Source organism: Carassius gibelio, chromosome B23 (assembly GCF_023724105.1).
Source record: "Carassius gibelio isolate Cgi1373 ecotype wild population from Czech Republic chromosome B23, carGib1.2-hapl.c, whole genome shotgun sequence".
Taxonomy (NCBI): Eukaryota; Metazoa; Chordata; class Actinopteri; order Cypriniformes; family Cyprinidae; genus Carassius; species Carassius gibelio.
Window position 1 is genome coordinate 19,682,306 of NC_068418.1, and position 11,324 is coordinate 19,693,629.

Genomic DNA, 11,324 nt, shown 5'->3' on the forward strand with positions numbered 1-11,324 from the left:
ATATCTGTAATTTTAGATTGAGCAAAGGTTATCACATAATTAAACCGCAATATATTTGATTGCCAAATGCCTGATTAACTGATACAGGAATTTGTGGTTCGAGATTGTAAAAGGTCCAATCAAATCCTTACTTTTTTGAAAGGGATTAAGGACCATTTCCTTTATTAGGGAGACATGAATCAAAACTGTTTAACTGGTTTTTATCAGAATGAAATCCTAACTAGATGGATGGATGGATAGATAAAAAGAAGGAATGATGAGAAAACAGATACAGTATGTATAGATATACAGACAGGTCTGGAACTATTCAAGCACAGTTTTTGAGCTTTTTCTTTTATACACCACTACAATGAATTTTAAATAAAACAATCAAGATGTGGTTGAAGTGCTCAGAGGTTCCACAAAATTATGACATTTACCATTTAAGAGTTAAAGCCATTTTAAGCAAAGTTCCTCCATATTCAGGGGATCAATAGTATTTGGACAGTTGACTAAGAAGAGGTTAATTGACCAGGTGCCGTCCATTCCTCATTACTTCAAGACAAAATCAGCTGATAAAAGATATGAAGTCCAAGGAGATATCGATGAAAGTGAAGGAGGCCAAGCTTGAGAATTAATCCAAGATTAACTTGTACCAAACTGATGGGAAGTGAAAGGTATGGTGAAAGAAAAGAACAGCTCATGAACCGAAGCACACCACATCAAGTGTCAAACATGGGTATGCACGTATGGCTGCCAATGGAACGGTCTCACTGGTGTTTATAGATGATGGAACTGCTGACAGAAGTAGCAGAATGAATTCTGAGGTCTTTAAGGAGTTACTCTCTCTGCTCACATTCAGCCAAATGCTAAAAAACTGATAGGACACAGCTTCACAGTGCAGATGGATAATGACCCTACATACTGGGAAAGGAGCTCAAGACTATTTGAATAAAATTTATTTCAAATATTCTTCAATGGCCAAGTCTGTTGCTTGATCTCAATCCAATAGAGCAATGGTCTTCAAACTAATTCTACAAGTACCTCACATTTTATGTCTCCTTAATCAGACATACCCATTTCAGGTCTTGCGGTCTCTTTTAATGTGCTGATGAGTTGAAACCAAAATGTGCAGTGCTGGGGTTACTCGCTGGACCGGTTTGAAAACCACTGCGAATAGAGCTTCCCAAACCTGTCCGGGAGGCCCCTCTGCCCTGCACCTTTAGTATGTCTCCCTTATCTAACACACCTGATTCCCCTCATCAGCTCCTTAGTAGAGACTGCAAGAACTAAATTGGGTGTGTCTGATTAGGGAGATATACAAAATGTGCAGGACATGGGAACCACTGGAATAGAGCTTGCTTTTTTGTTACTGAAGACAAGACTGAAGGCAGAAAGACCCACAAACAAGCAGCAACTCAAGGTGGCTGCAGTGAAGACCGGGTAAAGCATCTCCAAGGAGGACATTTCAAATTTGGTGATGTCCATGGGCTCCAGACTACAGGCAGGCAGTCACTGACTGCAAAGGATTTTCATCCAAGTATTAGAATTGTGCTTACATTTACAATTGTCACTTTGTCCAAATACTGAGCCCCTGAAAATGGAGGTGCTTTGCCTAACATGGCTGTAAAATCCTTAATGGTAAAGGTCATCTTTGTGGAACCTCTTAAAATAAAGTTAAAAGTCTGCACTTTGATCACATCTTGATTGTTTTACTTCAAATCCATTGAAGTGGAAAACTCAAGTCAGTATCCGAATACCTCCAGACCTGCCTGTACTTACTGTATGAGCAATACACTAACCGTAATAAAATATTATTACCAACAGGGTGAGAAGTTAGTGTATTTCGTGTGGAGCAGGGGCTGGTAATGAGAGCTGCTGGAAAAACAATGTGACATTCCTATCCTCACTGGTACTATAATGGGTTGGATTAAAATGACTACATTGTCTGCATTAGTGGCTAGAGGCTTGTGAAAGAAAATACCAACAACAGGAGGATTATTCCTGCGTGCATGTGAATATGTATGCTGTTTGGCCTCAAAACATGCACGGAACAGAGATCAGCAGATAGAAGTGACTACATAGTCACCAAATAACAACAAAAACAGTTAATTCAGCTCAAAATGATGGTATATGGCAACAGAAATACTTTAAAACTCAAACGACTGCTCATTTTGACTGCAAGCTAAATTGCACTTTAGTGACATTCTGTGGTAGAAAAGAGGAAAAACAGCAAAAGCATGAGGAAGTAAGCTCTTTATTCTGGTTAGCATTGCATGCTTTTGCTGTCTAAAACAGCTGATGTAAACATGACCGACAAGATGTTCCTGCTACCATGTTAACACTAAAAACAAAGACACCAGTGTCGTATTGCAAAATCATTGATATTTATTCATATTCTGTCAGTAACCCACAGCACAAAAGCAAGAATAATAAAAAAAACAAAAAAACAAACAGAAGAATGCCACATCCACGGACAATGCTGCAGCAGGAAACACGAGCTCTTCGAACGTTTCATCCCTGTTATCAGATGATAAAACCTGAGAGTCAACAAAGTCTTGCGTGTCCAGTAAAAGATGACAAATGTGAACTTATATCTTTATGAATGATACGGAAGGTGATCAGATCCATCAGAACCAAGAAGTGAAACACACTGGGTCATGTTTCATCTCTCCAGCTTCAGGGTGTGATTGTGAGTCGATGTGCAGGGAAGCCATGTGACACATTACACAGCGATCATGCAGTGAAGCATCCAATGAAATGTGATAAGGCAAAGTTCACAGATATTTCTCCCCAATTCACACACAGACCTGGCTGAATATTGCAGAGTAAAACATTCTCGGTCCTTAGTTTTCAGCTCATTGAACAACATTTGCAAAAAAGCTACTGTAAACAACACAGTGAGCATTCAGTCTATGTAACACTGAAGCAGATGACACACAGTAGATCCGAAGGTACATTTCAGAATGGCTGAACTTACATTATTGGTGTCTGCGCAATGACAACAACAACAAAAAAAGCAAGCACGATGTGCATACAACACGATAAAAAACACTTTGGTTGCAGAGACAACTATCGTACAGCACAAATAAAACTGATTCTTAAATCAATTATATACAACGTAGGTACATAAAATACACAAAATAAATTCTTATCCACTTATCCAGGAGTCAACTGCACAATATACACAAACATTCAACCATTCCATCTCTCTTTATTATTTGAAATTCATTAAGAGGTACTGTGGAAAAATGATGGATATAAAAAAAAAAAAAAAAGGTTCTGATGTAAACCATTATGGTAAAAAGGTCCAGATAGGGTTGAGCATCTGCAGGAGATCCCACAGGCATCATGTTTTACATCAGGGGCTAGTTGGTCATTTTTCCTCAATGTTTTTATACTTCATATTGATTCATAAGCTTTTCATCCATCATTTATGGGTTGGCATATGGTTTAACTACTAGACTAAAAACCCTGATGTCATAAGCCCATCTTAAAGAAGAAAAATCTGGTTCTGATTTATAATAGTGTAATAGCCAGTAATGCCAGTAGAAAATTTAATAAAGAGTGGATTAAAAGTTATCAAATCTGCTGTTGATTTCTGTCATATATATCCTTTCATCACTCTCTCCAACAAACATCTTCACAAAACGAGATTCATGACATCTTGTTTTTCCAATCACCACACAGTGCAAACACCAAGCGGAGTTCTTCATCTAGCATACTTTAATCATACCTCTATTGAGAAAAGAAATAAAGATCGAGATCCATGGTAGTTAAAACACTCTACTCTAAATAGCAAACTGAGATGAAGACCAAAATGTCCACTACTCCATTAGAACAAAAACAGATAGCATATGTTGTCTAGATTTCTTTATCATCTGTATTTACAAGAATCTTCAATTGTCTTAAGCTGCGAGTAACACATTTGCTCTCAAGAGGGAAATAAATGTTAAAGGGGAAATTAGACATCACTTCAGATCCTTTTGATTTCATTGTTAAGGTTAAAACATACGTGTACCATCGTCCCTGATAATGTTTCAAGGTTTTTGTCATTAGGGTGCACTTTTTGAAAAATGTCTGTTTAAGGCAAAGAGAACAGGGAATGTTGGAGGTCCACATGCGGAGAGCTTTCTCTGCCTGTGTCTTTCCATAAAATTTGAGGTAACGACTGCTGAAGAGGTCTTGATATTTTAAGTGGGATGAATTTTTTTAGAGGGGGGAATCAATTCAGTCTCTGTAAACCCCTTTCTGCTTTTCATCACTGGCACCCACCTATGTACAGTCTATAAGATCTCCTCAACGCCATGAGCGAAGATCATAACCAACCCCGGCTCCAGAATCATATCTTCGCCCATGTGCTGGTTCTCACAGGCCATCACCACCACGGCCTGCTTGCCCGGAATGCGCTTGGCCACATAGTTTTCATAATATCGGCGGTTCATCTGCCGTGTCTCCAGCGTGGCCAAGCCTTGGGGCCAGTTACGCTCGTGGGCGTTCTCGATGAGGTCATTAACGATCGACAACGGGCATCCACTGTCTATGAGCGATCGTTTGATGACGGCTTGGAGGACGGCGTCGGGTGTGGAGATCATTCCTCCCCAGCGGGTCACGCGAGCGGGCTGGAGAGAGTTCACCCACCTGTGGCCAAACGAGAGTGGTTAGTTTGAGAGTCGTCACATTAGCAATTCAGCATTATTTACTTAAATGTATAAATATATACACACAAGAAGAACATTTCACTCACTCTAGGATCTCATTGTACTCTATGCTCTCCTCCAGGTTCTGTAAGTTAGGGTTAGCGCTTCGTATCGCTCGCATGTAAGCTTTCAGGAGCTGGATGTCACGTTTCTGAATAACAGAAATCATGAGAATATTAAAAGCAGTGTAGTGTGTGCTGATCAGAGAGGAGAAGCCAAGATGTGAATTTCCAATAAATTCAGGTGACATGATAAAACATCAAACACTCAGGTCAGACCTGTTCTGCAAGCTGGTGCTTGTGCTCAGCTGCGGTCTTCTCTAGATCTGCGATCTTGGTCTGCTGTTGCTGCACCACACTGCGAAGGTGCTTAATACAGTTGTGATTGGGCATCTCATCTTTGGGCATTTCTAGCCTAAAAAGAGTTTAAAAAAGCAATTGTGATTAACATGTCAAACAAACACTGGAAACAAGCTGTCGGTTCACACAGGATTTATTCTTGCATAAAAAACAAACAAAACAAAAAAAAAAACTGTGTGATGCAGAGCTAAAAAAGACACTGAGAAAGCAGTGATCCATGGAACTACAGTCAAACGCATCCATACAGCACACGAGTGGGTTAAGTGAGAACTAGATAAATAAGGTAGATACCCGCAGCCTTCTTCACACGTGACGGGTCGTTTAGGGTTGTGCTCACAGTCCTTGAGATGTGATTGCAGCTGGTCGAGCCGAAGGGTGGCCGTGCAGCCGAAGCCAGCGTTATCACAGGTGATCTGCAGCTTGGAAAGCATGTTACGCATGATTCGGGGAACGGGTCGAAGATGGGCAAGAGTCACCACGGTGCGGTCCACAGGGCAGATCTGCTGCTGTGCAAACCACTGTGTGATGCAGGCGTTACAGAAAGCATGCTCACAATGCGGGGCCTGAGAGAACAGACAGATTGATCAGGGTGGAACCTGAGCTCAGTGCCTACTGACTTTCTTGCTGAAGTGCATTTTTCAGACATTTTGCACTGTGTATTTCTTTTTTTAATTTTTTATAAAAAGACAAATACAGTAATTTATATATATATATATATATATATATATATATATATATATATATATATATATATATATATATATATATATATGTATATGTATATAAATTATAAAATAACTAACTTTTACTAGTATTAGTAACTAGTATTTCTATTGTTGTCATTTTTGACTATTAGTAATGTTATTATTAGTGCTGTCAAATGATTGATTGCAATTAAATTGCATACAAAATAAAAGTTTGCATAATATGTGCGTGTTCTCTGCATATTTATTATGTATATTTCCATACACATACAGTACAAATTTTCAAAATATTTACATGTATTTGCTTCTATATTCATATACTTAATATTCTAAATAAATATATTTAATAAGCATAACATTTTTCTGAGATGTATACATGCATGTGTCTGTATAAAATATATATACAAAGCACACACACATATATTATGTAAACAAAAACAAATTTATGCTATTAATCATTTGAAAGCACTATTTATTATTAATAACACTAATAATGTTATTAACAATTAATCAAATAACTGATTTAATATAATCATATTAATAAACAATTCTGCTATTTTTATTAATTAATAAAATAACTAATAAAGTATTGTTATTGTATTATTATTTTATTACTATTGTCATTGATTTTGATTGACTGATCATTTTGAACCCTTGTGAAACACATTCACACAATGATCTTGGAGCAATGAAATCTAATAACCACAAACTCAATGTTGTCTCTGTCCCTTTCTCAAGGTTCTCTAGGATTTTGCAGTTGAATGAAAATAAATATGGACCTGCACTGGCTCCTCCAGCACCCCGCTGCAGATGGGACATAACAGATCCTCGTCCACCTCTCCTTGGAACCTGGTGACGTCGTACCCCATGGCACATTACCAGAATCCTTTGATATCTGAAATGAAGCAGGCAGGAAGAGTGTTGTGAGAACTCAGCCGATACACTCAGCTGTAGCTAATTACCTCTGAGACAGATGCATGAGAAGAACTGGAAGTCCATCAGGATGAAACTAAAAACTTATAGCCTCTGTTGGCTTGTTTTTTTTTTTTTTTTTTTTTTACTTGAACACTAAAAGCAGCACAACAACAGAACAACTGTAAAAGCAGGCCTCATTTTAACCAATGTATCATCTGGGTTTCTTTGTGGTACTTGCTTTAAAATGTAGATTTCAGATTAAATATTAAAAAAAAAACGCACTTAGACGCACTTAAAGTAAACTGATAGAGGTTTACTGAACATGGCATTTTGTGCTGAACGTGGAGGCACTCAATGTCCTGCTATAATACAGACGTAACGTGATCGGATGTACAAAGGTGACCTTCATATTGTTCTTTGTAGAGCCACTAGGTCTACACACCTCTCTTAAGTGAAAAATGCAACATCTGTGTGTTTGTGTGTATGATGGTATGAGATTACTAATGTGCCATCAAAAAAAAACAAAAAACAGATCCACTGTAAAATGTGGCGGCCCACTTAGTAACCCAACATAATGGGAAACCATTTTGAGTGGCCTAGAAATTGCATTAATATTACCAATTTCACCACTTTACTGACTTCATTTGGAGAAACTGATAATGGAAGGCGAACATTAATCAGTTAGTGTCCAGAAGCAGGTGCAACAATTAATACGACAAGTAACAAAAAACATCACCTAAAATCATTTTTTTTTCCTATTCAGCTGTGACAATCAACAAGACACTTTGTCAGTCGATTTCTATTTTTCTATAATGAAATGCTACTGCTACAAAATCAGCTTCCATTTAGCTGTATATTTAACATTAAATACACCATGATTGCTTGTGACTATCACTTGGCACTTTGTAGCAAGTAAACAGAGAACAGAAGCAGATATTCACTATAATCACTAAATATAAAAAAAAAATCTACACACATTCTTGCCAATCATTCCATTTAATGAGACTGCTGCACCATTTTGAATATATTTGAATGTTTTCAGAAGGGCTGCAAGACAATTAATTGCATTCAAAATAAAAGTTATTGTTTACATCCTGTGTGTGTGTGTGTACTGTCTATATTTAGTATGTATATATCTAAATACACTCACATATGTTTATTATTTGTATGTATATATATTTATACTTGTATAATCTAAATTTTACACACACACACACACACACACACAGACACACATATATATATATATATATATATATATACATATATATATATATATATATATATATATATATATATATATATATATATATATATATATATATATATATATATATATATATATATATATATATAAATCCAATATATATTCCTTAACATATACATAAATAATATATATAAATATATATAAATATATATTTATATATACACATAATAAATATACACAATATACACACATATATTATGTAAACAAATACTTTTATTTTGGATGCGATTAATCGTGATTAATTGTTTGACAGCACTAAAACAAATGTTTTGCTAATTTATTATTTTGGTACCAGCTAAATATTAGCTAAATATATAGGATAAACATATTCCTAGATGACAAATAAGAACAGTTCTTAGCCAGAGTGCCAAAGTGGACCAGATTTTATGGCGGAAATCATTAAGTTATTAAAGCCCATAAAGAATTACAGAAAGCCGACCTTTTAGTACCACAGAGCACAAAAGATATAAACTGTATTAAAATGCATTTCTGATTAAATATGCATGATCCGAGAGATTATATAACACACAGTAGCATTAAAGGATTACATTTTCTTTGCAACTATATCGTGTGAAATATTTAAAAGAAATGTACATTCATACCTCACGAAAGCTTAGCCCTCATGATCCCTGTACAATGAGCGGTCCTCATGTGTCAGGTGGGCAAGGCGATCTTCCTTACGGTGAAAGACTGAACATCCCCCTTAAGAAAGAGAAAACAAGACATCCATTATGACGCAATCAATACACTGCTATTTATCTCAATGCAATTTAATTAAGATTTTAAAAGCCTGTTTGAAACATTTCCTGGACAAGTTTGGCGTATTTACGGTCAATTAGTCCATTCCTATTTCAATATGTTTTGTATACTAAGATCATTTAAGCTTATGGATGCATTTTCCTCCCTCTTTGTCTCTTAAGTGGAAATCCAAAACAATTAATGCCTTCGCAATCAAATTAAGGGCCAACTCATTCAAGAGGCTGATGGAGTATAGGTAAAAGCTACACATGCATGCAATCACAGGGCTGGATGGTATGACGTGTAATGAAATATATTCCTGTAATATATATAATGGGTAGCCATCAGTAGGAAGAGCTTCTAAAGCAATTAAGAAACCATGACTTAAATGTGGCTCATCTTATTAGAGTTTGCCTGTTAGGCCAAAAAAATTCCCATAGACTTAACACTGAGGCATATATATTAGGGACCAAATCATCATAGATGCTTATGGCTGGGCTGGAAGTAAGTAATCACCCAGAACACCCCAGCAAACACAAAGCAACACCCTAGTTACGATTTACCACACCCTAGCATTTTTCACAATAGCTTGTGTTTTTAGGTTGGTGTGTGCCAACATGATTTAGACGCCCGTCGCTTTCGCACAGCCTACTGAAACAAAACAAATGTAGTCAGCAAGGATTAGACGTGATGTAAAGCACTTATCCAGGAGCACAGCATTTTTCCTTTGGAATAAGTTATTAAACAAGAAGCAGAATGCTGGTTTTAGGACACATATCCATTCTCTTAACTTGGTAAAACAAATCCAAAGGGAATAAAGGGGCTGCATTATGTAGACACAGCATCTTTTCAGATTCATAACAGTTCTGGGAGGGGTGGTGTTGTGTCCCGGTAGGCTGGTGGTGACCTAATTTTAGCTTGTCTAAGCAGACAGTGTGGGAGAGTGTGGGTGGTTTGGCACACTCTCCCCTCAACCCCCATTTCAGCAATGGCGTTCCTCACTTTTATTCAGTAAAGATCTGGTTTAGTGGCATGGATGCAAGATAACCAAGAGCACATTTGGGAGTGCACAGCTACACTGGAACACATTTGCCATTGTTAAGTGTTTTGTTTCATCAAATAATTGTAAACTGCCTGAAATGCTGGATCGTGTATTGGATAATAGGTCTGACAAAACCCTAAATTCAAGTATGAGACGAGAGTAAATTATGATGTTTTGATGATGCAAAATGGTGGTATGTTTCTGCATCAAAAATCCATACACATGACAGTCCAGTCTCTCAGCTTATAAAAGCGGATACTGTACAGATGCAGCCATTTAAACAAGATGCATATTGATATGCATATTTACAGACAGCCATGAATATGAATGCAATGTCATGCTGGATTCAGACAGACAGGTTAACTGTACTTCTGCCAAAATACATACATATAGCAATGAACCAGACACGACAGATGCAAACATCTGTACAGCTGTTAAACCTCCTGGCGATGTAAAAAAAAAAAAAAAAAAAACTACTGCCACACGTCTGCTGATGTGTTTGAGCTAGTACGTTGATGTTAGGCGCTTAGCATTAGCCAGCTCGCTAACGGTGCTGTACAAAAACAACGAACATTATCATCACAACCACGGGGCTTCCTTGGTGTGTTAGTGTTTTTTTCCGTATAAAAGTGTATTAATGTCTTAAAAACCATTTTTCACAGTGAAATTGCATTTAAAGTGTATGCCTTGATGCTAAGGAGCTAGCTTGGCGATATAGCAAGAAATCCAACTAACGTAGGCTGACGCACGCCGAAAGAGCAGTTTTGGTCTAACATTAACTTACACCACACGACCTTAAATGACACATTACCAATAATAGCCATTACTAGAACCCCTGTAAATGTCATTTAAATACTGTTCTGATCAAATAACGTCTTGTTGTGTTCATGTTTCGTCACTGTATTGTCTCCAGTTTGAGCTATTATCCGGTAATTGTACAACTCGACATAAATAAAGCAGTGAAACTCACTCAGCAGGACTGGAATACCTGTTCCCGTAGATCGCGGTATTGCTCCCAGGCTTAATGTGGTTTCTGGATTTAGAGCCTGTGATATTTGCTCTAATCTGAGAGATGGCCGATTTCTCTTCCTGAGCCGAGCGGATGAAGTCCGACTGAATCTGCTGCTGCGCCTACAGGACAGAGTGTGTGTGGAGGAGCGATTATACCTGATTTACTCTTATATTACATGCATACTAATCTAATTTAGAGTGTGTGTGTGTGTGTGTATATATATACATGTCCTATGCTGGAATTATTTTAAAAATAATAATTATCTGTCTGCCTGTCTGCCTGTCTGTCTGTCTGTCTGACTGTCTGTCTGTCTGTCTGTCTGTCTGTCTGTCTGTCTGTCTGTCTGTCTATCTATCTATCTATCTATCTATCTATCTATCTATCTATCTATCTATCTATCTATCTATCTATCATGAAGTTACTACTTGAAAGTTACCTTGACATGTCAAAATAGGGGCTGCAGGGGGGCTATAGTTTAATGTAGTTGACAAGATGAGAGTGAGAATGTGTTGAATTTACATCACATAGTCATGAGGTAAACCAAGCTGATCAATGCCTTCCCGTTGTGTGATCTGCGATAGGCTTAAAGCTGACTCCTGGTGAAACAT

General features: G+C 37.3%; 1 protein-coding gene across 2 annotated transcripts; it reads right to left on the reverse strand.

Moving 5' to 3' along the window:
* Positions 1 to 2,344: 2,344 nt before the first annotated feature.
* On the reverse strand, positions 2,345 to 10,858 carry rnf41 (ring finger protein 41). 2 transcript variants are annotated; one of them, XM_052594629.1, is made up of 7 exons: positions 10,693 to 10,858; positions 8,527 to 8,626; positions 6,522 to 6,637; positions 5,330 to 5,601; positions 4,958 to 5,093; positions 4,727 to 4,830; positions 2,345 to 4,620 (listed from the first exon to the last, which is right to left on the reverse strand). In XM_052594629.1, the coding sequence occupies exons 3-7, from the start codon at positions 6,609 to 6,611 to the stop codon at positions 4,266 to 4,268; spliced, it is 957 nt and encodes a 318-aa protein (XP_052450589.1). In that variant the 5' UTR covers positions 6,612 to 6,637; positions 8,527 to 8,626; positions 10,693 to 10,858; the 3' UTR covers positions 2,345 to 4,265. The 2 variants fall into 2 exon arrangements, with proteins under 2 accessions (XP_052450589.1, XP_052450588.1); XM_052594628.1 differs by having other exon boundaries at positions 10,675 to 10,850.
* Between the last annotated feature and the right edge of the window lie 466 nt (positions 10,859 to 11,324).

Bases quoted from the DNA above. Each gene is read 5' to 3' on its own strand.
- rnf41 (XM_052594629.1), bottom strand. From the start codon at position 6,611: ATGGGGTACGACGTCACCAGGTTCCAAGGAGAGGTGGACGAGGATCTG. The intron at 5,602-6,521 runs GTCCATATTTAT...CTGTTCTCTCAG, and splicing joins TGCTGGAGGAGCCAGTGCAG to GCCCCGCATTGTGAGCATGC. The intron at 5,094-5,329 runs GTATCTACCTTA...AACTCTTTTTAG, and splicing joins ACGTGTGAAGAAGGCTGCGG to GCTAGAAATGCCCAAAGATG.